This window comes from Perognathus longimembris, chromosome 10 (assembly GCF_023159225.1).
Source record: "Perognathus longimembris pacificus isolate PPM17 chromosome 10, ASM2315922v1, whole genome shotgun sequence".
In the NCBI taxonomy this organism is placed as follows: domain Eukaryota; kingdom Metazoa; phylum Chordata; class Mammalia; order Rodentia; family Heteromyidae; genus Perognathus; species Perognathus longimembris.
Window position 1 is genome coordinate 36264845 of NC_063170.1, and position 27569 is coordinate 36292413.

The 27569-nt window shown below is 44.2% G+C and overlaps 2 protein-coding genes across 5 annotated transcripts in view; one reads left to right on the forward strand and one right to left on the reverse strand.

Moving 5' to 3' along the window:
- Positions 1-3536: 3536 nt before the first annotated feature.
- Il17rb (interleukin 17 receptor B) lies at positions 3537-21176 on the reverse strand. Of its 4 annotated transcripts, none has more exons than XM_048355825.1 (11): positions 19452-19571; positions 16329-16353; positions 15455-15595; positions 14233-14360; positions 13461-13587; positions 11854-11901; positions 10318-10448; positions 9587-9652; positions 7830-7929; positions 6788-6883; positions 3537-4374 (listed from the first exon to the last, which is right to left on the reverse strand). In XM_048355825.1, the coding sequence occupies exons 1-11, from the start codon at positions 19536-19538 to the stop codon at positions 3911-3913; spliced, it is 1413 nt and encodes a 470-aa protein (XP_048211782.1). In that variant the 5' UTR covers positions 19539-19571; the 3' UTR covers positions 3537-3910. The 4 variants fall into 4 exon arrangements, with proteins under 4 accessions (XP_048211782.1, XP_048211783.1, XP_048211784.1 ...); XM_048355826.1 differs by lacking the exon at positions 19452-19571 and adding an exon at positions 20583-21176 and having other exon boundaries at positions 3539-4473; XM_048355827.1 differs by lacking the exon at positions 19452-19571 and adding an exon at positions 20510-20559 and having other exon boundaries at positions 3539-4473.
- Chdh (choline dehydrogenase) overlaps positions 19671-27569 on the forward strand; it is a 32250-nt gene continuing 24351 nt past the window's right edge. The window contains exon 1 of the mRNA XM_048355823.1: positions 19671-20011. The gene's annotated coding sequence lies outside the window, so the exon portion shown is untranslated. The remainder of the gene's footprint in view (positions 20012-27569) is intronic.

A 27569-nucleotide genomic window follows, 5' to 3' on the forward strand; every position in this document is an offset into this window, starting at 1 on the left:
CGTTTGGAACCCACCCCAAACTCGAGGTTTTTGCCTTTAAAAGCTTTGTGCAAGTTACATTCTAGGCTTCAGGTCTTTGGGACTGAAGTCCACCTACAGTTGCCAGATTTTTAATAAAAGACTCCCAATTTGACCTCTGAAAATGTGGCTTCTTTGTATCTCTCGACTGAATTCCTATATAATAAAAGGTATATAGAAAACTAAGTCTGTGGCTGGAGAAATGCTGGTATTAACCAATTTATATAAGTAAAACTAACCAGAGTAACTGCTAAGTAGGTTAGGAACAAAAAGAGTCCACTAGTAAAACAAAATAATCATAACTTGATACCATTATTTGGAATGTGTGCATTCAGTTTGACAGAATGTTTCTGTGCTGTTTTAACATAATTTATTACAGGCTACTCATTTTCAAAACCGTAATGTATTTCTGTTTATAATAGTTATTCATATAATGGGTTGGTGTTGATTCAGAGGAAGTTAATTACTGGTCCAAGTTTTGACATAGTCATAGCTGTCTTCTATTTCCAGAACTTTTATAAGCACTATGAAAGCTCTCATGACAAATAACTGAGCCTTGTCACATTAAACATCTTGTCTTTGCAATTCTAAAGTGTCTGTTTTTGAACCTACTATGCTGAGTTCCTACTTTATGTTTGCTTGAGTTTTTACTTTTTATTTTTTGTGTATTAATAAATATTTTAAATTTTGCACATTGTGCTTTAACACTACATCCAAACATTTTGCAAGTGGATGTCTAATTTGTAAAAACTTATTCAGCTCATTGTCATTTCTGTACAAAAATGTAAGTATATTACTTTGCCACTAAGTTGCTTTAGTAAGTCTCACAGGAAGAGAAACATTTAATGAAAAGAGATGGCTTAAATCATATGGCAGGCCTGCATCGCTGTGCAACTAAAGACACAAGCCTGAAGAAAGAACAAACCAGTGAGGTTACCTCCACCATCTCCCAAAACAAGAAAGAATCACATTGATTTTAAGGTGAAATTTTGCCATAAGTCACTAAATTAAGAGTTTTTGAAAGAGATGGCACGGTAGTCATCTTGAGTGTTTCATGGAAAGACAGCTATTTTATTATTTTATTTAATTTGCTCCAGCTGTTGTCAACAAGCCATTACAAATGGGCCTCTTGTGGTCATTTAAGCGGCAATATTTATTAAATTTCTCCTTCAGACGCTGTCGGTATTGTTTTCTATTGCTGTAGAAAGATTGGTTATTAGTCATAAATGACTGTATTTCATCTTGTGAGATAAAGATTTCCTCATCTGAAGTACATTCAGATTCATCAAGGAGTTCAACTAAGATCTTAGCACCTTTTCCAGAATCAGGACCAAGTGATGTTTCTGTAGGTTCTGCAAACCAAGGCAGTAGCTGCCCATCCTTTTCAGTACTACAACAGCTTTCAGGATGTGCATCTTTGGTCTTGTCACGGTGGAACACTGTATGCATGGTATTTCCTGAGGTCTCTCGATTACCTGGATCTGTAATACAGCCTCCAAGCTTTTGGATATGTTGGTTACATTTCAAAATTTTGCTTTTCTTTTTCTTCTTTTTATTTTTGCCTTTTGTGTTATTTTCTTTGGAATTTGCCCAGCATTCAACACAACTATCACCATCATCTTTGTTTTCACAGTGATGAACACGGGAATCATCACCATGTTCATCATGATTACAAATGCCTTCGGTGCTGGCAACACCCGAACCTTCTCGAGAGCCTGTTTCACTCCCTTCCATGCTAGATGAATATCCACAATCACTACCATTACAGTGCAGAGATGTGCCTTTATTTTAGGAGACCCCAAAAGATTGCCACTGCTAGGAAAGGTACATGATGTATTTTCATTGCTAACAATTACTTCTACACAACCATTACCATCTTCAGTGCTGCCACAGGCTTTGCAGCTATTTTCTATGAAGTCTGCTTCCTTCTCTTGGCTTACTTCTTTTTCATCTGCTGTTTGTAAGAAAGTAGGAATATCACACACACACACACACACACACACACACACTTCTTGAGTTTTTATTTTATATATAAGATGTGTATTAGAAAGTAAAGTGACCCTTTAATCTACAAATATGTACATTTTAACAGTCATCCATCTGAAACCAGTCCAAATTCCAGAGCAAATTGAGTATTATACTGTATGAGATAAGCATTTACAAAAAGATACATATGCCAATACATTATGTGACTTCTGTATTAAGAAAAATATATTTTTAAGAAAGAAGTAGAAGACTCTAAAATACCTTATTATCTATCTCTGTTCCATAACTGGCAGTTTCATTTAGTAAACCATTATAATAGCTCACTTATAAACACAAGCCAGGTGCAGTAGTAGCTCAAGCTTGTACTCTGAGCAACTGGGGAGATGGGAATCGGGTCATCAGGGGAATCACAATTTAAGACCAACTGAGGCAAAAGCTCTGGACCAAAACTCAACCAATGGCTGGGTACAGTTGCACATGTCTGTCATCACATGCACCTGTCATCCCAGCAATGGGGAAAGCACACTGACTGAGACAACCTTTACCTGTCACCAACCCTACCTCAAAAGTAATCCACTAGTGGGATGGTTCAAGTAGCAAACTGCATTATTTCAAGAGGGCTAAATAACAAGGATTAGATTTCATTTGAACATGAAAAGTTACACAGTGCCCAGGAACTCTGGAAACTTTTGACAGTGACCTCTAATAGGTAACTTTGGGCGAAAGTTAACAAGGTTTTCAGGTAAATGGGATTGTTTGAGAGCTCAAGATTACAGTTCAAAGCCAGCCCGAGCAGACAAATCTAAGAGACTGTTCTCTCCAGTTAAGCAGCAAACAGCCAGAACTAGAGTTGTATGGCTCAAATGGTAGAGCCCCAGCCTTACGCAGAGAAGCTAAGCAAGATTATGAAGCCTTGTGTTCAAGCCCTAGGACCAGCACAAATAAAATCTGTGTGTGTGATGGTCCTGGGGCTTCAACTCAGGGCCTGGTTGCTGTTCTTTAGCTTTTTTGCTTAAGGCTAGCAGTCCACCACTTGACTTCACTTTTGGCTTTTTTGGTGTTTAATGACATAAGTCTCATGGAGTTTTTTTGCCTGGGCTGGTTTCAAACCTTGAATCTCAATTTATTTCTGAGTAGCTAGAGATACAGACATGAGCCATTGGCACCCAGCATAACTAAATTTTAAAAATAAATAAAAATTCTCACAGTCTAGAGATGCAGTTCAGTGACAGTACTACTGGAGTTGCACAGTATCATGTACAACTCTTAAGATCTTTAGCACCTCTAAATTGAAAAAAAAGTCACCTAAGACTTTGGCAAGCAAGATCCTATGCAAATATCAAACAATGTAGTGTGTAGTGGTTATAATATACTAGGTCATCTGTTCAGCCAAGATAGGGCCAGCTTGCTATTCTCTACTTTTATAATCTTAGAAACAGATGTGTACGTGTAAAGGAGTTTCCCCTAGGAAGCCGCTGCGTTACTGAGTATTGCTATATTCCTAAATTGACATAGAATGTTACAGAACTGAACCCTACAGTACATAGGCTATAGAAGATGAGTTTTGGTTGGAGGATGCTTTATTCCAGAATGATTATAGTTTCTAATTGTAACTATTTTAAACTTTTGATACAAGATTGATTTAGTTTTGTAGTTCTCTATATGTTTCATTTCAGTTAATGTGCCAGTAGTTAGTAATGTTCATGACAATAAGCATAACATTTGTTAGTGGCTAGCCTAAGGCATGTGTGCTCAATTTATTATTCTCCCTATTCCAGTTCTAAAGTTGTTGTGTTTGTACCATTTCTACAAGCAACCTGTGCAGCAAACTTCAGTGTATCATAAAGCTTTTGTTACTGGAATTGGGGAAGTAGAAAAGATTTGAGGTCCTTTCTTTCTGGGTGGGCTACAAGGGGGAACACCTGCTATAGCAGGCTTGTGACCATTTCCCCACTGATACATGAGGTGAACCGTGAAGCAGTTCTGTGCAGAAAGCATTGGCATCCTTCATGAGATGGTATTTGGGGCAGACATGGAGAGCATCGTAATTGTCTTTGATATGAGTCCCTCTGAAGTAGACTACCATATATTTGTGCAGATGAGTCTGGCTACTTAGATCACTGCAAAAAAGGTTAAAGGCAAGAGGAAACAGGTCCTGAGAGTTCTCCCTGGGGGCGCCCGCATTCTGGGCACAAGTCCGATCACAGACGGTGTTGACATTGGAAAGGAGGAAGATCACTTTATCTGATGCTTGCTTCTGAGTGGTAAGCCACTGCAGGGGACCCATCTCTGCTATTTTCTTTTTCTGCCACTTTTCAAGGATGACCTCACTTCTACAGTGGTTTTGAAGAAATTCAGTGAAGTAACAGACTGTGTGATGGAAACATATGTCAGATGGGTAAACTACTAGAACCTTAGCAAGAGGAAGTAGTGAGGTGGTAGTGGGAAAAGACATCATCTTGATCCTTTCTGTAGGAAGAGGAAAAGGAGAAGAATTTGTTAGTTGAATAACAAACAGCAGGCATTCACCCTAGTTAACCTATCATCAACAAATGATCCCTGGCAAGTGGCTATCAGCTAAGCATCACAGGGTCCTAGTGATTGTAGAAGGAAAAAATATCCCTTAGTCCTTTTGAGCTCACCACTTGAAACACATGGATGCTTAAGCTTAAATGTGTGGGAGAGACATATTAAGTCACTAAATCAGCCCTCTCCATCAAGCTTTTATCTTTCTAAATAAATTCATAGAAACTTGATATTTTAGCTACTGTGCCAGGAGTAGGTTGGTGTAGTTTTTAGATGCTGCCTAAATGCACACTTGACCTTTGCATATCATGTTTGATTTGGGACAACTATAATTTGTCTATACTATTCTCTACCTGTAGATGGTAGAATTTGTAGTTCTATCATCAACCTGGAACACATGGCTTTGTGTGAGAAAGAGAGACAGAGTGTGTGAGTACTTGCATGGCAAGTGCATGCCAATACTGAGACAACTCACTCAGGGCCTCATGCTTTTTTTTTTTTTTTGGTTGGGCGTGGGGCTTGAACTCGGCCTGGGTACTGTCCTTGAGCTATTTAGCTCAAGGCTAGCACTTTATCACTTTGAGTCACAGTGCCACTTCTGGTTTTCTTGTGGTTAATTAGAGATGAGAGTCTCATGACTTTCCTTCCCAGGCTGGCTTTAAACAGCAGATCTCAGCCTCCTGAGTAGCAAGGATTATAGGCATGAGCTACTGGCCTTATGCTCTTACTTAGCTTTTTTGTTCAACGCTGGTATTCTACAGTTGTACCTCATCACTACTTTTGGTATTTTGCTGGTGAACTGAGAGAACAATCTCACAAACTTTTCTGTCTGGACTGGCCTTGAAACACAATCCTCAGATCCCAGCCTCCTGAGTAGCTAGGATTACAAGCAAATGCCACTGGTGCCAGCCTTTACTTAAAATTTTTTGCTTTTGTTGTCTCTTCTTTTTTGCTACTGGGGCTCAAACCAAGGATATTGCACTTACTAAGCAAGCACTTTGCTACTAAGGTACATGACTTTCTTAGCTTAGAAAGAACACGGGATGAATCTACAACATCCCATGCAGCTCAAAAAAATTTTTTTTATTCCATTTTCTATACATGGGATAAGGGAAAAGCAGAATCTTTCACTAGCTGTAGGTCTACATGAATTCCCTGACGTCTAGTCTGTATTCGAAGACTTAATGTTGGTAAGAACCTTAGAGAGCATAAGAGTTCAAATGAATTAAAAGAACAAATTTTTAAAAGCAGGAACTCACATAAAGTGAAATACAGTATGCTGTTTTAGTGCTTAGAGAAGCTAGCGGTGAAAACGAAATATGGTCTATAGTCAGCAGGAGTGCAGGTCCTCACTCTCCTAAACTAGTAGAGAGCACACCAGGCTCTCCACTAGCGCTCCAAGCCATTGAATGAATACATGCTGCCCTAATGGAGGGACAAAGGGTGACCAAATGCAGCAGTGGTACTCACTAGACACTATGTTGATGAATTTTACAACTTGTGGGTGGAGATGGAAGGGAAAAACTGGAAGAGAGCAAGAGAAGGGTGACACTGTCCAAAAAGAAACATACTCATTACCCGACTTATATAACCCCTCTGTACATGATCTTTATTATAACAAAAAATAAAACTTAAAAAAAAATGCTGCCTTCAAAACCCAAGATATCAAAAGGACATTTGTACTTCCATGTTTATCGCAGCACAATTCACAATAGCCAAAATTTGGAAACAACCCAGATGCCCCTCCACAGATGAATGGATCCAAAAAATATGGTACTTATACACAATGGAATACTACATAGCGATTAGGAATGGTGAAATATTGTTATTTGCAGGGAAATGGTCAGAACTCGAACAAATAATGTTGAGTGAGACAAGCCTAGAACACAGAAAACAAAGGGGCATGATCTCCCTGATATATGACTGTTAACAAAGGGAGATGGAGAGACAGTAGAGACCAAGTCTGTGAACACTGTATATGTGCTTGATACATTGTATACTGCATATGGGTCTACCTGACCTAGACAAGGGATGGGAAAACAGGTTGTAAGATATCACAAGAAATGTACACAATGCCCTACTATGTAACTGCACCCTCTTTGCACAGCACCTTGTAAAAAAAAAAAAATTTATGTTCAATTGATAATAAAAAAAAAAAAAAAAAAAAAAAAAATGCTGCCTTAACCCTGGGAGATGCCAGCATAAGACTGCCTCTGAGTAATGGCCAAGAGTCTCCAGAAAGAATGATGATCCTTACCGTGCTTCCAGGTCAGGTAGATACCGGCAGCCAGCACCCACGTGGCCACCAGCAGCGAGAGGAGGAGAGGCAGCCAGCCTCCTAGCACACTTCTGCCTGGAGAAAACAGCTTATGCAGCTTCAGCAAACACAACCACATTTATCTTCTGCCCCAAAACCAAGATTTTTACTTAACATAAGTTGAGATCTCTTTTAAAAGATTAGGAACTCTTGAGGGAGTCTGCTGATGGTGTTTTTCCAGTATCTATCTCTCATTTGATTCTCAGTGGGGACAGGGGACCCAGGGAGTGGCGAGACATCCTCTAAAACCCCTTGGGTTTCTTACTCCTTAACACACACATGCATTTTCACTGTTGCAACCAGAGTTGTCAGGAGCTTTTTCTTTGAGGAATACTGGCTACACACAGATATGATACACACAGGCACTGTGCCTGTATAGAAGTAAGCATCATTAGAAAGCCCATTTGTCTTTAGTTCATTTGTCTAAGATTCTTTTTTTTTTTGTCTAAGATTCTTAACAATAACACCTTCTATCTTTTGACTCCACCCATGGTCTAGTTCTGGAAACATTTTATTTGCCCATTGCTAATAAAAGAACTGACATCTTTCTTAATCCAAAGAGTCATTTTCCAGAACATACTGCTCAGGCACCAGTGGGGCGTCTCCTGGTGCCAGTATTCCTAATTTGTTATCCAAATGTTGGCTGCACAACCACATCAAGTCATAGGAACACACAGCCTGTCCATGTCACTCAGAGCCCAGGGAAATTCACCTTCTTTCACATAAAGTCCTTTGTACGTCAAGACTTTTTCAGCAGAGCCTGTGGCACTTTCAGCATCCATTTTGCACTATTTTTTTTCTTCCTGTATCTCCTTCCTTGAAAAGGATTGTGCATGGTTTTATAAATAAAGCCTTTATTCTTACAGGGCACTATTATCTTTCTGTCACCTTGTGACAAGATGTGTTCCCCAGAGACACATATTGAATGGGCTCTGCATATCATGAACATCTGATTGTCCCGTGATAGCTACTGGGTACTTACTGTTATCTGGAGGGGAGGGGACATCTGTGTGTGGGCAAAGCACAACAATTCCTTTCCGTCGAATACAATCATTGCCACAGGTATGGAAATATGGAGTCAACTGGAAAAAAAAAAAAAGGCCTAGAGAGTTCTCCCCACACTTTAGAGCAAAGGCTCAACAGTACTCCTACTTCCTTGCAACTGCTCCTAGATTTTCCTCTAGCTTTGGCATAGACATTTTGTCCTTGGTAACATATAACAAAGCCCCTGTTGAATACTATGACCCAAGACTGAAACACCTGAAGGCTAGAGTTCTAAACCTAAACTTTGTGCAAGCTACTACATGCTGGCTTCCTTCTCTGGGAGGCCTGGGCTGTATCCTAGCAAACATACAAATATTTCCTGAAGACAAAAGATCACTAAGGCTTCTGGTGCTTTATGGCAGGCAGGACAAGTCTGGCTTCCTGAAAGAGGGTCTGCTAGCCTGGCAAGTCTGCAAAAATCCTCTTGTTCCAAGGAATGAAGAACAAAACCTCTTTACACACCCCATGCTGGTGGCTCATGCCTACAATCCTAGCTACTCAGAAGGCTGATATCTGAGGATCACAGTTTGAAGCCAGCCCAGGCAGGAAAGTCCCCAGGAGACTCTTATCTCCAGTTAACCACTCAAAAGCTGGGAGGGGAGCTGTAGCTCAAAGTGGTAGAGCACTTACCTTGAGTAAAATAAAGCTCAGGGATAGCACCCAAGCCCTGAGTTCAAACCTTACAACTGACAAAAACAAACAAAGGCCCCAAGCTTTTTACTGTTGGATATGGCTGTGACTCACTGTAACCCCCTGTATCCTCTTGTAAACTAAAAAGACAGAATATTTACTGGTCCAACTTATTTCCACCTTGCTCAGCTGAGGCTCCCAAATGACAGGCAGTTTGCCCTCCAGAGTTCACACATCGGTCTAGAACCCAAACCACCCAGCTTCAAATACTCTGCAACTTCGTTTTGCAGTTAAAAATGAGACTTGAGGTTCCCCCCCTCTCTCTCTCCCTCCCTCCCTTCAGGAGCACCTACACTCTCTATTAGTGTGCCCCACCTTTCGGCCGGACTGTCTGCTTTTTTTTTTCTGCTTGTGTGCTTGCTTGCTTACTTACTCAATAAAGCTCTACCAGTTTTCTTACAGAGAGAGAGAGAGAGAGAGAGAGAGAGAGAGAGAGAGAGAGAGACAAGAGAAAAAAATGAGAATTGAGGAAATAAAACGTTTCTGCTTTAGAATAGATCTGAAAGTTCATGACAAAAAAGATGGAAATAAGAGAACCTTGGAAAGTCAACAGCCATCCTAACATTGTGTATGTTTTTGTTTAACTTGTAAGCAAAATCTTATCAGCAGGTACAAAAAATAAATCCTCTTTTGCAGCCCAGAACTTATTGTTCAGTATATAGAAGGAATATGAATTTTTTTAAGCAGCAGACAATAATACAAGAGGACCATGGGTTCAAGGTCAATTTCCTGATCTCACCACTGTAGAGACAGCAACAAGTTCTTGTTAAAATGGCTTGCTGCAGGGCTGCTGCAGAGGAGAGAACCAACATCCTTAAAGCAAAGCATCTAGGAAGTAGAGGCATGGCACAAGTGGTAAAGCACCATCCATGACTGAACATATAAGCAAAAATCCCAGGCTCAGTTCAGAGCCTGGTATGTGTGCATATAGAAAAAAGGATGCAACTGAAGCACCTAATGGAAAGACCAATCAATCTCTCTTCCCATACACTTCATTAAGCTCACCTGAACCACAGCACCTTCACTTTCCCCATTCACCGGAATGACGACAGAAGTCCGAGTTAGTTTGCTCTGATGTAGGTAAAAGTCAAGAATTAGAATCATATGAACAAGGAGATATGAGTCCACGAAGAAGCCACTCCTGCCTGATTTTCATTTCATGAGACTTCCTATTCTGATATATCTACCTTTGATTAGGTTGAATTTATAATGAAATATACTAATATTTCCACAAGAACTTCTTTCTTTCTGTTAAACCAATCAAAAGATCTGGGCACTGGTGGCTCATACCTGTATTCCTACCTACTCAGGAGGCTGAAATCTGAGGATAACGGTTTGAAGCCAGCCCAGGCAGAAGAGTCCATGAGGTTTGAGACTCTTATCTCCAATTAACCACCAAAAGAAAAAAGAAAATGAAAAGAGCCAGCAGTGGAGCTGTGGTTTAAAGTGGTAAAGCAGTATCCATAAGTGTAGAAGCTCAGGGATAGAGCCAGGCCCCGAGTTCAAGCTCCAGGAGCAGCACGCATGCGCGCGCGCACACACACACACACACACACACACACACACACACACACACACACACACAGCCTAGCATAATGGGACAATAGATAGTTCTGTGCTCTCTCAGAAAATAGCCTATTCAGAGAATCCCAAACTGTCAGTATTGTCCTTCAACAAGGTAAGGAAACTGAAGGTTGAAGATGAGGGTAATAATAGGGAATGAAAGGGGAAAGTACCTCCAATATAACACTGGTGTTAGATTGGATAAGAATCATGTATCTGTCTCCAAGGGGACTGTTTGTAAAATTCACTTCAACCATCTTCTCATTCTTCTTACAAGCAGTGATGTTTGGTTCCCACAGACTTCCTATGAGTTGAGAAAGAACCACACAGATTAACTAGTTAACTAGTCCCTTTATTTTGTCCCTGGCCCTCCCAAAAGCTTAAAAAGACAAAATCTAATTTGGGGGCACACATCTAAGAGATAGGGATTCTATTACAACGTGTACTGTTTAAGTATTGTGCCTACAGTCTCAAAATATCAGCTGTCCAAGAGAAGTTTAGGGACTCCCACATCCATACTGCTTTGGCAAAAATAGCTTCCTTGAGCTAAGGAGGGTAGAGAGCACAGATCTTGTTCTACTACTACTATTCTCAGACTATATTTTGAGTTAAGGACTAGGGCCAGTAGTTTCTTCTTCCCAGCATAGGCGGAGACATGCCTAAGAATATGAAGCTTCAAGAGCAGAAATGCAACCACAAGGCCATTCTGTGGTCCGGGAACTTTTATCACAGCCTTCTGCCAGCTTTACTGAATTCAAAGAAGCAAACGCCCCACAGCTTAGAGAATTCCCTGACAGGTATGCTGCAAAAAAAAAAAAAAAAGCCAGTTGTTTCACTGATGTGACTTGCAAATAAGGATTAGGCTTGTTTCCAGGAACATGATGTATATAACAACATGAATTAACTACCTCACCTAGGAGACAATTTCAGCAGGCTCTGGTTCACAGCTGACTTTAGGAGTTCATGATAGGACTGACCCCAAATTCATTCATACTCCAACAGATAGATGCCCCTTGAGAAAGGGAGGCACGAGAGGAAGGTCTCCTGCTCTAGATCTGCCTGGCAATGACAGGGCACACAGCTCAGTCTAACAGAGATGCTTTTTGGGGTGAAGGGTATCTAAATGACCACTAGCCTTAATAGTACCCCAAGACTACAATGGCTGAGGCGTGTAAACAAATCTCTGGAAATCAGGCACTAAAGAGTGATTATCATAAACGGGTTATTTCACAGTTCAAGGGGGAGACTTAATAGTCTAGCATGGAAAAGGTGATCCCCTTTTAGGGCACAGGTTGGGAACTTGCTTCTATGTCACTGACAAACCATTCCTACCTTGAATGACTGCTAATCACACAAGATTTTCAGGTCTTTACCACCAAAGGTCATGGTGTTAGAAAACAAGTGATTCCAGTCCAATCAGAACCAGCCTTCTATTTATGCCACTGTTACATGTAGTTTAGGCTAGCATGTTAGTTTAGCCAAAAAAGTGGAGGTGGTTTCATGTGAGTCCTTCCCTGGAGAGCTGCTGGTCCCAGTGGGCAAAATGCTAAACGAAGGGCAAGAACCCTAGGAGTTTCTGTCTTCATTGGGCAGCTTAGCTCATACCTTCCAGCTCTAGGCTTTAGTTCTTTATCTGTGCCAAGCTGGGTGGAGCTGGCTTACATTAGAAGTATCTTCAAATAACTAAGCACAATGCTGCATCTACTTACCTGCATCAATGCACTTTTGTTTGTATTTCATTATGTGGTCTAGGCAGCCTGGAAATTTGAATGGAAGTTTTTACACTTTAGAAAGAAAGTATCTCTATTGTATGCGCCTTTCCAACAAGAATATGCACATACATAACACACACACACACACACACACACGCACACACACACACACACACACACACCACAGATATAAATACCACCTAAAACAAACTACCAAAATATTCTAGATGTGAGTGAGAGAGAAAATCTAAACAAGCTACTACTTCTATACTTTTGAACAGAAAATCACCTGCCCAAGGAGTTGTAGCCAGAGTCTAATTTAAATACAACCTTTATATAAAAAAAAAAACAGTATTGATGGGCTCATGACATGACTCAAGCGGTACAGCACCAGTCTAGAAAGCAAGTCTTGCTTTCATACCTCAATACTATCAAACAAAAATAAGAACAACAACAACAAAAACACTGTTAGTTACTCCTGAGAGAAGATTCTCATAAACTCACAATCCTTTAAAAGCAAGGATTGGTAATATATATGGATCCTGCCCCTTCCAGTCTATTGCCTATTCCTCCCCGTAGCCTAGTAGGTCCAAAAATGGACCTCACAGTGATGTCACACTTTTGACAAAACATAAGGCCCCCAAACCCATATCCCCCAAGCTAAGCATAAAACAAAGATCAGACAAATTGAAGCAATCTTCAGGAAGGTTGTCAAGAAACAGACCAACGGAGAGGAAGGTAAAACACAGACCTAAATATAACTGCAATAAAGAAGACATTACTAGAAATGCAGGAGAAATTCAAATAAAGTCTGGAGTTTTCTTAATAGAAATGTACCAATGCTTTTACATTCGTCAATGTGGCAATCAGAAAAAAAAATTAGGCAGGAGAGAAAACTCTTCATATTACCTTTGCAACTTTTAGGTCAATTTAATAGCATTCCAAAATTTTTTTTTGCCAGTCCTGGGGCTTGAACTCAGAGCCTGAGCACTGTCCCTGAGCCTCTCTGTGCCCAGGGCTAGCACTCTACCACTTGAGCCACAGTGCCACATCCAGCCTTTTCTGTGTATGTGGTACTGAGGAATGGGCTTCATGCATGCTAGGCAAGCACTCTACCACTAAGATACATTCCCAGTCCGCATTCCAAAATTAAAATATATATATTTATATATAAAGTGAGATTCAGTTTTACCAAGAAAGCTGTCAATGAAAGTGACTTGAAGAGCCCAGTGCACTGCTGTGAGAAACAAAGCTTAAAGGTCAATTTTGCTTTTCCTGATGTATACAGCACAGGGTGAGTCACTTACCACCTTAGTTTCTGCACCTGTAGTAATGGGCTATCGCAAATACAAGGTTGATAGGGAGCCACAGTACCAGGCTCAGTATCCTGCCTAACACCCAGGCATGGTACTTGCTTTGCATTTTACCCAATTACTCTTTGAATTAGGAGTAGTTACTATTGTGTGTATATTACAGATGAGGAAACAGACCTTGTTAATCCAAAGCCTTGTCCAGGCTTCCCTGGGCTCACTGGACCAACTAATATACCCCAAAGCAAATGTCCCAGTAAGACAAAAACTAACTGAAGAACTAAGGAAATTTACCTGGAGAGGTGAAGTTGACAGATAGAGATGGGCCATCTTCATTCATATTTGCATTGGGGATATTATGGGCACCGATGAAGTAGAGAGTGCTCAACTCCACAGGAAAACCTATGTAGGAGAATGTCCACTGCAAGACAAAGCAAGGTGCCTTGTTCCCACAGGCTGCATGGGGCATGAATAGGGTCTCTGGGGGAGGGGAGGGTCCCTTTTTTTTTTTTCCTGGTACTAAGTTTTGAAATCAGGGTCATATGCTTGCTGTGCTGGCACTCTACCACTTCAGCCACACTTCTAGCCCTGCTTTTTTGTTGATTACTTTGGAGATGGAGTCTAACAACTTTTCTGTCCTGGCTGGCCTCAGACTGAGATCCTCCAGATCTCAGCCTCCTGATTAGCTAGGACTCCGGATATGAGTCATCAATCCCTATTGTCCTTTTCATTTGTAATTTTGACCCTTATACTGCTGCTGGGACTTAGGCCTATAGCCAATATCTGCTTAGCGAATGGGCCCCACACAACTGTAACTCACGGAATGAGAGAGAGAGAGAGAGAGAGAGAGAGAGAGAGAGAGAGAGAGATGAAATATTAGAGCTAGGATAATAAATTCAGCCCTCTTGCTTTTCTGGTGTACCCTGAAGTATCAACTGAGCCAGAAATGTGAAGGAAAGTCATAGAAGTGAAGTGGTTAAAAACAGAATTTGAACATGGGCACATCATTGCTCCCCAAACAGAAAGCCCAGTTTTCAGTCACAACCACGTGCCTCCAAGTGCTTACCTTGCCGCCAGAGGGTCTGGTCTGACCCTGGAAGGCCTCTGTGTAATTACACCTCACACAGTGATATGACTGCACATTGCTTTTGCCTGTTATACAGATCTTGGTGGCCTTCAACAGACGGATGCTGGCTGCAGAGACACGTGAGTGGGCAGCTTTGTTATGCAGTGGTTACTATGTGGCAGGCATGATGTTAGACGCTTCCCATGCTATCTCAGTTGATAATAAACACAGCATCACTAAGAGGTAGGCAACTGTGGGACCCAGTGTGCAGATGGGGTGAGCAAGGCTCACAGAGTTCCAGGGGAACCCTTCTGTAGCTCCTAAGCTCAGATTTGATTTTTGACTACATCACATTTAACTGAATTTAGCCCATGGAAAGACATGGGCTAAACACAAAGGCGGGCATTAGACTCATTGTAAGAACCCATAAGTTGCTTTGTATGTGCCTTGCAGCATAATCTAGAGCAGATGCCACAGTTTTCATGATTTCAGTTGGGAAGTGGAAGAATAACTCACTTAAGCCAGTGTTTTTCCTAACTGGGGGAATTATCTCTGCTCTTTCCCTGTCTTCTTTTTCTGTTGTTTATTTTGTTTTGTTTTATTGGTCATGGGGCTTGAACTCTGGGCCTGGGCACTTTCCCTGAGCTCTTCAGCTCAAGGCTAGTGCTGTACCACTTGAGCCACAGCTCCACTTCCTCCCTGTCTTCTTCCACAAAGAATAATGCACTGAAAAAAACAACACGCAGATCATCAGCATATTACTTGGTAAATTTGCATACTTGTGTGACTAGTACAGGTGAAGAATTCCCCACCCCATAAGCTCCCCTTGTGATTCTTTTCAGTCATTCCTAGCCCAAAGTAACCACCATCCCAGATGCTAACCTTCATATTATGCAGCATACACAACTGTGGTATGTATACAAGAGTAACTGTAGTATGAACTCTATGGGATCTGGCTGCTTATGTTTGTGAGGCCCATATTATATGCACTTACAGATCATTCTATTGTGTTTCTCTTCATGACTACATTCCACTGTTGGGCATTTGGGTGCTTCAGTTGTTAAGAAAAGTCCTACTATGAACACCCTAGAATGGTTTTGAATACAAGCATGTTGGGACCTTGGTTGGATATGTCTAGGAGTAAAATTAATGGGTCCAATAGCCTGCACATTTCTGGTTTAGTAGATACTTTAGGCCTTATATTTGATTGATGCAAACTTACCATCTGCCCGGAGTGTCCAGCTTATGTTCATCAAAATGGAATTGTCTTTTGCTTCAGCACTGGTTCTAACAGGTTCCACTCGGAGGTCCCTCAAGTCTCCTGGGGTCAGAGTGTGTTGAACCATCCACTCTGGAGATGGCCCTAGGCAAAGGTAAGATTCCTTATGATACTCCTCTTCCTGGCCCAGTCTCCTGGTCCACCCTGACCTCGCTCTGTTTACAATTCATCATGTCTTCCAGCTAAGGTAAACCAAGCCTTTCTGGGTGCTGGCTGAACACAGCTAAGCTAGCTCCAACCTCCATTTGCTCCAACAGCGCATTTGGGATCACTCTAGCTGCATGGGTATGTAGACGGTGTGTGTGGGGGCGGGGGCAGTCCTGCCTCCCCTGTGCCTCCAGCCAGCTGGTCACACTAACTACTCCCACCCCACACTCCCCCACCTCCCAGCCTTTGCTTGCTGCTATCTCTCCTACAGCTCACCTTCCCCATATCGATTTTTGGGGCAGAAACCCATTCTTTAAACACCACCTTCTCAAACACCAATTCTTCAATAGAACATTTGCTTCCTGATCCCCACCATAGGGACCACTCTCCCCTGCACTGACTCTCCTTCTGTCTACAGAGTGGCAAGCATTGCTTTTCACCATGCATGGTAAGATCTGCCCTGCTTGTGTCCCAGCCCATCTCCAGCACATCTCCAGCACTTCTTTCTTCCTCCAGAGTTCTTGAGACCTTCAACCTCAGCAACTAAAAAAAAGTAATCATTTATCCTGTGCTTGGTCTCTGAGGACCCACTTCCTAGGTTTAGGCTCTCTTAATGTCCAAATGTGATTCAATATAATAATGTCCAATACTCATTTCCTGGCGTACCTACCAGCTTCAGAGCCACACTGAATAGTCTGCAGGAGAGAAAAAAACCAAGTGTCACTTTGAAGCCAACAAACCACAAGTATTCTGTTATCAAGTTAGGCAAAACACCATCCTTTTTCATTGGATGCATATGTAAGTTATCTTTCAAAAAGATGACCTGGTTCTACTTCACAACTTGGAGAAAACTAGGCTGCTCCTGTTATGCCAGATTTCCGGTCCCCAAAGACCACCAAGGAGCCGATACCGATGCAAATGCATGAGTGTCTTTATTGAAAGCTCAAGCCTGGACTCCCAACCATCACTGACACAGCGGATCTGGATTGAGAGCCCCGACCCTCAGATAGGCAGGGTTTTTATTGTGATTACAACAGGGGCAGGGTATTTCCAACTTGGCAGATTCTTGATTGGATGACATTTATCAAGCAAGTCTTGTCCTATTTCTATTGGCTATCTATCTTTTCAGTTAGCTATTTTGGCTTTGATATCGGGAACTGGCCTCGATATCAGGAATTGACAACAGGTGGTCATGTAGCACTGATGCAGGTGGTTAGTGCAGGGGGTAGAGCAAGTCACAAATGGGTTAAGCAAGCTGTTTACAGAAGCAGAATATTGCGGTCAGGCTGACCTACTACCAACTTTATTTTAACAATTACGACCATGTTTTCCCATTACCACTAAGCAAGCTTGAGGGGCTAAAACAATCCAGTACTCAATCATAAGTAAACCAACCCAACAGTTACCATGGCATTTCTACTACTATTAAGGTTATTTCTATAGTCTATGACTATGATCATTTTTTACTGTCTGTTACCATGGTTGCTACCCAGGTATAGAGGTGAACAAGTGCTCCCTACATTTTTAAATGTCAAACTATAAGAAACTAGTCTCACGGGTGGAGGTGCAGCCTTCTATCATGGAGTCATCACCAGAGTTTAGAAGCTGTTATAATTTTAACACTAAAACTTATATTTAGTTACTCCAGTTTTCAGGTCAGTTTTACACTCCATTGCAGGCTATGATGGACCATAGATCAGACATTAGTATATCTGGATCTTCCAGTGCTTCAGTTGAAGACCAAAGGTGTTTTTCACTCATCTATGGGTATGAGCCTTCCCTGCCAAAAGCAGGGCATGATTTAGGACCATTCTGAGCCCTGCTTGCCACTCCCTCTCCAATGCTTGACTACAGGTTTTCAGAACAATCTGGAGTTTTGATTGAGTTTTCCAGTCTAAAGACTGATTGTCCAAGTATTTTTTAAAAAGCAATGAAGGCAGTCAATGGTTCCTTCCCTAGACTTTTAACATGTTTCTCTTTTTTTTTTTTTTTGGCCAGTCCTGGGCCTTGGACTCAGGGCCTGAGCACTGTCCTTGGCTTCTTCCCGCTCAAGGCTAGCACTCTGCCACTTGAGCCACAGCGCCGCTTCTGGCCGTTTTCTGTATATGTGGTGCTGGGGAATCGAACCTAGGGCCTCGTGTATCCGAGGCAGGCACTCTTGCCACTAGGCTATATCCCCAGCCCGATGTTTCTCTTTTTTTTACAGGGGTCACTCGAGCTATTTAGACAACCATAATCAACTGTGATTTCATCATGCTGTATTTTTAAAAAAGCAAATATTTATCATTGATGTACAAGAAAGGCTAGTATTACATTCTCTGAAGTAAATTGCTCATGTCTTTATATTAAAAACAAATAATTAGCCAGGTGCTGGAGGCTCATGCCTGTAATCCTAGCTACTCCAGAGGCTAAAATCTGAGGATCAAGGTTCAAAGCCAGCCTGAGCAGGAAAGGCCATGATACTCTTAGCTCCAATAAACTACCCAGAGAAAGCTAGAAATGATGCTGTGGCTCAAGTGGTAGAGTACTAGCCTTAAGCAAAAGAAGCTCAGAGACAGCATTCCGGCCCTAAGTTCAAGCCCTAGGATACACACACACACACACACACACACACACACACACACACACACACACACACTAGTATTTTGGTTTGGGAATAACATACTTAAAATATTTAAATTCTAGGTAGCAGCAAGCTCCAGTAACAATACTCAATTGATAAATCCATGAGTTCTAGCATCCCTTCCCTTTAAGCCTCCACATTTCTAAACATCTGGTAAGACAGAAGGTAAAACATTTTTTCTCCAATACTGGGGATTAAACTCAGGGCCTGTCTCTCATTTGATAGTCAGGTGTCTACCACTTGAGATATGACTCTAGCCCAAGAATTTTGATGGTGCAAGTAATTTGGGTTTGGATAAAATCATCATCATCTTTGTCTCTGTGAAATTGTACAGGAGGGATCTCATCAGATATTCTTCTTAAACAAATAAGATATCACACCGGAAGCTAAGTTTCTGTTGAAGGACTAATGAGATAAGTTTTAGGAAGAAGCCAATCAACAGCTCAAACTCATAGTTCAAGCTTGCCTTCCAGCAACTGCCACAAAGGCAAGGAATTCTTCCTTTAGTGGAAAGGCATCCGGGATCTCAGAACAAAGAGAGAAAAGACAGTTGGGGAAGATACCAGGACACCTTGAATGGTACATGGTTTTCTGTGACTATCAACAAAGACCTGCCATGCTGTGTTGCTCTACACTACCTGAGAGGCAGGGATTGGTTTTGAAGGCTCTTTTGAAGATGAGCTTTTATCCTCTCTAGTGACCCAAAACATTGATTCGATCATTCAAGGAACTAGGGAAGAAAGCTATATCCCCAGCCCCAAGGAAACCTAACTTTTAGAGTTAACATGATCCAAGAGAAAGAAAAGCAAGCAGGTAGCCTCAACAGGTGGTCAAACCAGCCTTGAACCATGAGGTTCTTTGCTGCTGCTCTGCAGGACCTGCCCTCCTGAGGATACTCGTGAGAGTTAGATGCTTCCCTTCCTTCTACCGATGAAGAAACGGAAGCCAGGTGAACACAGACTACTACTGAGTCAACAACCACGGGTGGCATGAGCAGAGCAGGCTGATGGAGGCCTGTGGTCCATTGGGATTGCCCAAGGGGTGCTAGCCATGATGAGTCTTCAGGGATCTGTCCCTCGAGGCGCGATGAAGCAAAAGCTGGCCTGTGGGGCGCAGGCAGGATCTAAGAACTAGGGAAAGGGCGAAGAGGGCTCGGGGTGCAATGCTTACCGGTTCCCGGGGCATGGCGCCTCTGCACAGTGCGACCAGGCTCAGCAGCACAAGTGACATGACCTGGCCACTCACTCGTTCACTCATTCACTTCACCGGCTGTCACCACGCCAGCTCCAGCCAGCAAGCCCTCTAGGCTCTTATCCCTGCGTCCCGGGCCCTCCCCCCGGGGCTCCGCCTCCCACAGCTCCTCCCCGGCCCGGGTAGGGGCGGGTCACTGGCTCCCTCCCCGGTGGTAAAGTCCAGGGGCTCGCGGAGTGGGCGGGGTCTCAGCGCGGCCACACGGCGCGGGGCTGCACGGCGCGGGGCTGGCGGTGCGCACCTGTGAGTGGTGGGCCAGGTGCGGCGCCTGCACCCGCGCCCGGGCCGAGCGCCCCGCCCGGCCGCGCCCGGCCTGCCAGCCCGGCGCAGGGACCCGGCCGACCTTCCTGCAAGGGAGCGCGCGTGTGCGGTCAGTTGAAGTGTGGTGGGGTAGGGACCCGGCCGCTGCCGCCCTCCCCTCGCTGCGCTCCCGCTCCGAGGTGGCCCACGGGGCGGGCATTGGGGCCCAGCGGCCAAGGGTGAGTAGTGGAGAACGCTTCCCAACCCCAGCCCATTCGGAATTGGTGTCCAGCACAGAGTTCAGAGATCAGAGATCCTCCAGCCAGGAGGGTCTGGGGGGTTAAGAGGACTTGGGGACCCCTTTCTTTCCATGGCGGCTGGGCCCAGGAAAGAAAAGGGGTGAGACACAGGTCTCGGCCCCCTCAACTTCTAGGGTGCTAGTCAACAGGAACCTGTGTGGTCAAAGAGCAAGAGCGATAGGAATCTCTGCTCCTGCCCCCTTAGATTTGTTTGCTGGTAAATGTGTGTTTCCACTAAACGGGGTTTGATTATAACATCTGGGGATCTCAAAGTGGAAGCCTCAGCACTGTGGGCTTAGAGCTGTGGCTCTGGGGGTTGGTACTTAAATGAGATTGAGACTTAAAGGCCAGGCCCACCAATCTGGTGAGAGTGGCCCAGGGACCTCCCTTTGAGATAGTGGCTTGAGGAACAGTTGGCAGTCAATCAGTTGATCTTACAGTGGAGTCACAGAGCCTGGCACTTCGCTGCTTCAGTCCCTCATTTGCAAGCAACACCAATTCAGGGTCTCACCTTGTAGGCTGTATTTAGCCCTCAAGCAGGATATGCAATTTCAAGATGGCCTCTCAGCAGTGGAAGCTGGTGCTGGGTTAAGCAGCTAGGTTTACTGAGGCCCTACTGTGAGCCAGGCCTAGCTCACCTATGAGGCTGAGTGAAAGCTCCGGTTCTGGCCCACATACAGCCCTCAGCTTCTAGGCCAGTGGGCATGCACACATGTGAGATGAAGGAACCATTAACAAGTTTACTCTTGTGAGGTTGTGGCTTTAGCCCTCCCTGGGGCTGGGCTACTCTAGGTCAGTCTTTCTGAGTTACTGTGTGCACTGTGTTTCCTAAGATCACTTTGAGCTCCAGTAGTGGCATTTCTATACAGTAAGCACTTGCCAAGCAGCGGGGTGCAAAGGTGAGTAGCAATTGGGCACTCTAGAACTGAAGGTAAGTGCAGTGAGAGGCATGTTCAAGGCCACCTGTATCCACCCTGCTGTGGTGGAAGCAACTTGAAACCATGAACTTTGTCCCATGTTGTCAAGAAACTTACTCAGGCATTTAGATGGTGGGCAATCTTCAGTTTGTTAAAGGCCACCTGTCTGTGTGTGCAGTGTGGTCAAGCAGCTAGAGGCTAACCTCTCAGAAAACAGAGAGGCATACCTAGTCACCAGCATTTGTGCAGCCAGTGAGTAGTGAGAGCCTGCCCCAAGCTAAGCTCAGAGCTGTGCTGGCAGAGCAGGCCCTGCAGTGGTAAGCTCCAGCTAAGTGCAGAGAGTTTGGGACGTGAACTGTCCTGTGCCTGAGGACAAATCTGGGAGTCATCTCTAGTGCTTTGGAGGAGGAAAGTGTGGGGTAGCAGGACTAGGGAGGTAGTTAGAGCAGGAAACGCAAGCTTGAGGCAGGAGGGGCAGGTCACATGCATACAGAGTCCAGGCGTAACTTGGTCTGGCAGAAGAACTGCTAGTTAGTGTAGCAAGAGGAAGTAGGCTCAGAAATAGAAGGGGTAGAGGGTAGTTTTGTTTTGAGAAAGGAGGTGGCTAAGTTCTTTCTCTAGGGAATGGGAAGGGACAGAAAAGGAGAGAGGGAGAGTGGACGGAGAGTGGGATAGGAGTAGCTGAGCATGTGGAAGGAGGAGGCTGCTCTCCTTGGCAGGGGTGTAAGGCAACTGAACAGGCAGAGCAAGTCCCTTCGCCCCTACCCTGGGGCCAGCAGTGATAGGCATAGAGATGATATTATCAATGCTTGGGGACTTCTGGATGGACATATGCTTGAGGCTTGCTCAGGGCTGGCTGTGGAGTGGGCAGAGAAAGGAGACAATGAGAAGAGCTCTGCATGAGAGAACAGGATGTGTCCTCTGAGGCTTTCACACTGGTTCACACTCTAAAAGAGGTCTTTGTTGGGCTGGGAATGTGGCTTAATGCTGGAGTGCTTGCCTAGCATGCATGAAGCCCTGGGTTCCATTCTTCAGTACTACATAAACAGAAAAAGCCAGAAGTGGTGGTAGAGTGCTAGCCTTAAGTAAAAGAAGCTCAGGGACAGTGTTCAGGCCCTGAGTTCAAGCCCCAGGGCTGGCAAAAAGAAAAGAAAAGAAAAAAAAGAGGCTCTTGTTGATCTGTGGCCTTTTGCAAGGGACCCAGCTTGCTTGGATCCCTTAGCTCAGTAACTGTGGGCTGAAAACCGGAGCCAGGGCCACCTGGGTTCAGCAGGGCCCGGCTTCCTCCCCATAGTTCTTCTCAGAGTCTCTGGTTGTTTTTCTGTAAAACAGGGTAGTGCCCTGTGTAAACCAGAGTGTGCCAATGAGAGGACTGGAGTCTGAAGGAAGTGACCTTTGGAGACCCCTTTAGTCATATTCTGCCAAGGCTAGATTTGTTAAACACTTGGTGGAGGTGACGTTAGAAGGTGCTCATTAAAGGTCTGAATAAAGGAATAACATAACAACTACCTTCCTCCAAGCCTATGTAAAAGCCTACCCACCTAGTAGAGCTGCTCTGAACTTTTTCCTCTTCTACAGGCAGGCAAAGGTCATGGCCTGGGCCAAAGCCTGAAAGACCTTTCTATCTAGGACTGGTGGCCCCTCACCAAGACACCTCCTCCCCCAAAAACAGGCTCTGTGATTCCCAGTCAGTCACTAGACTGCCTGGCCCTAGACTTACTTGTCATTTCTTGGCCTTTGGTCAAGACTCTTGGTCTCTCAGTTTCCCCATTCCTATAGTATGTTGCTAACATCAGCTCTGCCTCACTAGCAGGCTATTAGGAGACTCATGGCAGAAGTTAGGAAAGGAAGTTGAAGGGCTCAAAATTACTGTGTAACGTTCTGTACCTCCAGTCATGCCTGTACTTCTAGCTACTCAGGAGGCTGAGATCAAAGGATTGAGATTTGAAGCCAGTCCAGGCAGGAAAGTCCTGGAGACTCTATCTCCATTATTCAGCAACATATCAGACTGGGAATGTGGCCCATATTGGTAGAGTGCCAACTATGCGTAAGAAAGCTGAGCAAGCGTTCAAGGTTCAAGTCCAGGTATTGGTGGTCTTTTTTGAATCTACACACAAAAATATTATTAGGGCAGGAAAAGCAGGATAGTTTTTTTTTTTAATAACCCTAATATCCAAATGGGAAAAATTCCATTGGACCCAAGAGTTAGGACAGCCCCCAGATTATGTCACTATGACTTAGACCTTTGTGGCCTTGCTGGAGCCATCCCTGAGACAACAAGGCAGTGAGGGTTGTTGACTGTCCTGGGTCCAGCCTCCACCCACAAAGGTGGAATTTTCCACTTTGTTCTCTTGCAAATATTAATTGAGGCCCTGGCCAGTGAACAGTGGACTCATTGTCTCATGAAGAGGGAGCTGGTCTGGCAAATACCAGCTGCCTGCCAGGACTCCTGAAGCTGAACTGGGAGAGTAGGCCTTGGCATTTGGCTGTTGGTATGCCCCCTTCCCCCTCCCCACTGTTCCCTTCCAGCTACTTGGACTCCTCAGCAGAGTTGAGTGCAATGCCTGTGTTAAGCCACTTTCAGGTCTACATTGCACTATCTCCATCCACAGAGCTGCATATATTGCTATGTCTTAGATGGGCTGACTCAGGAAAGCAGACAGACACAAGTCACATTGGAAACTTAGTTGTTAATGCTCTGCCAGCCAATTCCCGGGACAAAACCCTATGAGGTTACAACTGGTGTGTCCTCTCCATGTTTGTGGTCTCTGTGCACTGTCTCTTGATGTGGGACAATTATGTTTGTTATGACATTCGAGTTTCAAAGAAAGTCCAGAACACACACGAGATAATAGGAAATGAGGATGCATTTTCTCTCAGAGCGCTGTCTATAAACAGGGTGATGGTGAGTAAGACAGAACACCTGAGATTTTGTGGTAAAGCAAGGACAATGATATCTGTTTCAATCAATGATAACTGAATTAACCTGTTAGTAATAGAATTGAGATAAGTGTGAAGAGGGAAATTCAGGCCATTCTGTGGACTTGATAGACTTCCTGTTTTTGTTTTGTTTTGTTTTGTTTTGTTTTTTGGCCAGTCCTGGGCCTTGGACTCAGGGCCTGAGCACTGTCCCTGGCTTCTTCCCGCTCAAGGCTAGCACTCTGCCACTTGAGCCACAGCGCCGCTTCTGGCCGTTTTCTGTATATGTGGTGCTGGGGAATCGAACCTAGGGCCTCGTGTATCTGAGGCAGGCACTCTTGCCACTAGGCTATATCCCCAGCCCTTGTTTTCTTTTTGTACTTGCCTTGGGGCTTGAACTTGGGCCTGGGCACTGTCCAGCTTTTATGCTCAAGGCTAACTACTACTTGAGCCACAGATCCACTTCCAGTTTTTTGATAGTTAATTGGAGAGAAGTCTCTCTTGGACTTTTCTGTCCAGGCTGGCTTTGAACTGAGATTATCAGATTTTAGCTGTCTAAGAAGATAGGATTATAGGCATGAGCCACCAATGTCTGGCCTTCTTTACTGTGCTTTTAAGGAGGTATAGTGCCCCTGGATGAGTAATTAGGTCAGGAATTGAAAGTACTTGTTTGTTTTCAAATTTTTATTATCAAACTGATGTACAGAGAGGTTACAGTTTCATACGTTAGGCATTGGATACATTACTTGTACTGTTTGTTACCTCGTCCCTCATACCCCCCCCCTTCCTCCTCCCCCTTTCCCTTTCCCTCCATGAGGTGTTCAGTTCACTTGTTGTTATTGTTGGGGAGTTGTTGTTTTGTAAATCTGTGACCTGGAAGGATACCTATAGAAGGACCATAAAGAGCAGACACCATGTCCAGACACTCTGACTATAAGGCCAACTGAGGACTTGTGGGTCTCAGTGATAGTATCAGAATAGGATAACGGAGTAGTTGTTAGGTAAACATACATACAAGTGACCAAGTCTGAACTGGAATGTAGAGCCCAGTCAGAGGACATCAATACTCTGAGGTGAAGACCAGCATGGTGTCCACTCTCCCACTTCCTCTATTATTCTCCCTCCTTCCTTGCACCTTCCTTTCTCTTCCCATGGTAAACATCTCTGCTGACTGCTACCCTGTTGTGTTTCCTTGGATTACTTAGAAATTCATTTCATCTTTATTCCAAGGTTGGCAGTGGGCGGGGAGGCTCACAGTGGATTTAGAAAAATCCAGTAGAGTTCCCCTCGTCTATCACAGAATCTCTTTTCCCTCAGTACTTTCTTGATGCTTTTAGGACCTCTGCCATTTAGTGGCAGAAGTGTGGAGGGGAATCAGCAGTGGGTATGTGTGTGAAAGTTGGCTGGCTGGCCATGGCTGCAGGGTAGACACTCAGCTCCCATCCTGGACTCCCTTGCTGGAGTTGCTGCCCTTTGCTGGATGGTTGGCTTGCCTGACAGGGCAGTGAACAAGTGAATGTGGACTTGTGAATTGCATGGGGTTTTACAGAGCAGCTATGCTTGTAATGCCATGTTTGTCAGGAGTACTAGAGTTGCTACTGGAAATGGCGGCCAGGAAGCTCAGGCACTTTGGCAGGCCACCTGTCCTGTTTGATGATTGACAGGTTTGGGGTCTCTGGTGGATTATTATCTGGTCCATAATATTCTCTGTCTCTCTGTGGTGCAGTACTAGAGATCCATTCATTTGCTTTTGAAATTTTAATGTCTCATGGGCTGATCTGAATATGCAAGAGACATCCTTTGTAATAATTAAGTGAGGCTATACAAAACAAAAGGGCCCTGTTTTACTACTAGACACAGCAGGTTAAGGTTTCTCAACATTGCTTTCCATTCTGTACTTACCATTCACAGACAATCGCAGACAGTGAGTGGGCCAGGGCCACTCTGCTCTCACCTCCCAGACTGCACATATCTTGTCACTGCAGGCTGTGAGATAAGTGTTTTGTTGCGGAGATTTAGAAAACTCGTTAAAGGTGCATTTGAAAGAGAGAGCGGCACAAAAGTATTAGCAGAAGGCCCCAAGCTCCTGAAAGGAAGGTTTAGCCCTTAGCCAGGAACCAGGCCTCTGCCTCCTCCATCTCAAGTATTTCCCTCCCCTCCTTTCTTTCCTTTTTTCCTGTTGGTAATGGGGCTTGAATTCAGGGTCTGGGCTCTGTCCCTGAGCTCTTATGCTCAAGGCTAGTGCTCTACCACTTTGAGCCACAGCACAACTTCTGGTTGTCTGGTGGTTAGTTGGAGATAAGAGTTTCTGGGACTTTCCTGCCTTGGTTAGTTTTGAACTGTGATCCTCAGATCTCAGCTTCCTGAGTAGCTAGGATAATAGGCATGAGCCACTGGCACTCAGGTCCCTTCCCTCCTTTCTTTGGGTATTTGAGATTCCAAACTAACAACTGCAGAAACCCTCTTTTCAATACCAGGTAAATTTAGCCCTAGGAAATTGAGGTGACGTCAAAATTGAGATAGAGACTTCATTGCATAGATTGTCTGCCTCACCCCCTTGGGATGATTTTAAACCAAGTCCTCAATAGCTTATGCTTTCTGCCAACTTTTTAGTATGTATTTCTGAAAGAGTGCTACTAAATGAGCTCACTACAGGACCCTTATCACATCTCACAATGATTTCACATCTTCCAATCTCCCCTCGCCTAGACCCCAGGATCAGTTAAGAGCTTCTAGCTATGAAAAGCAGGTGCATCTTGTGTTTCTCTCACAATCTCACAATGTTTCCCTCCTCCTGTCCTACTTTCAGATCCTTGGGCTTATTGTTAAAGGAGTATGTGATGTTTTCTCTGCCTAGATTCTGTTGACAGTGACCTTTCATATGTTCCTCTGTCCTCTGCATTCCCTGTGCATTGGAAGATGGATCTAGAAATGTACTTAGAGTCAGTTCGAACTTCTTGGCAAGGTATTTCTAAGGTGGTGGTCCAGACACCTGCCATGGCTGCAAGGAAAAGCCCTTGGTTTTTGGCTATCTCCTGTGTGTGACATTGATTTGATGAAGTCCAACTGAACCTCATCCACATCTTTCCAACTTCTGCTGGTTCCAGGGTCCTCTCACACTGAGGTTACCCCAATGATGTGGAGACTTGGCTGTGAGGTGGTGTGCAGTGGGGGACAATAGCATTGGGAATCACTATGGGTGTTGGGAAGGGGGGTGCCTGGCCCTGGGAATGTCACACTTATTAGTTGCCCTCCATAATGGAATAAACTGGGGTAGAAGGGCAGCCCCATGGATGGGCCCTGATGGATGGATGAGTTTGGTAAATCATGGCCACGAGGCTGCCCATCCTGTTGTGGCCTCTGATACCTGCATTGCATCTGTTAGAAGGGGGACCTCCACTTTCTTGGAGAGGGTTGAGGGGCTCGTCTTTCTCTCACTGCCCTGTTGCTGCATCAGAGTCAGAGTATGAGGACTTACCCTTGCCCAGCTCCAGCCAGTGGCCCTGGTCCATTCTCACCTATGTGCTTTCTGCTGCACAACCCACCCAGCCAAGCCCAGTGCAGTGCCAACATTCCAGGCATTCTGTGTCCTCAGCAGCAGCCTGAGACACTCTCATGTCACGCTGTCAGGTGCTTGCCTCTAGGGGGGAACTGAGCCTCCC

Bases quoted from the DNA above. Each gene is read 5' to 3' on its own strand.
- Il17rb (XM_048355824.1), bottom strand. From the start codon at position 19,538: ATGAGTGAACGAGTGAGTGGCCAGGTCATGTCACTTGTGCTGCTGAGC. The intron at 13,588-14,232 runs GTAAGCACTTGG...TTTGTCTTGCAG, and splicing joins CCAGACCCTCTGGCGGCAAG to TGGACATTCTCCTACATAGG. The intron at 4,474-6,787 runs GTAAGGATCATC...CTCTTCCTACAG, and splicing joins CTACCTGACCTGGAAGCACG to AAAGGATCAAGATGATGTCT.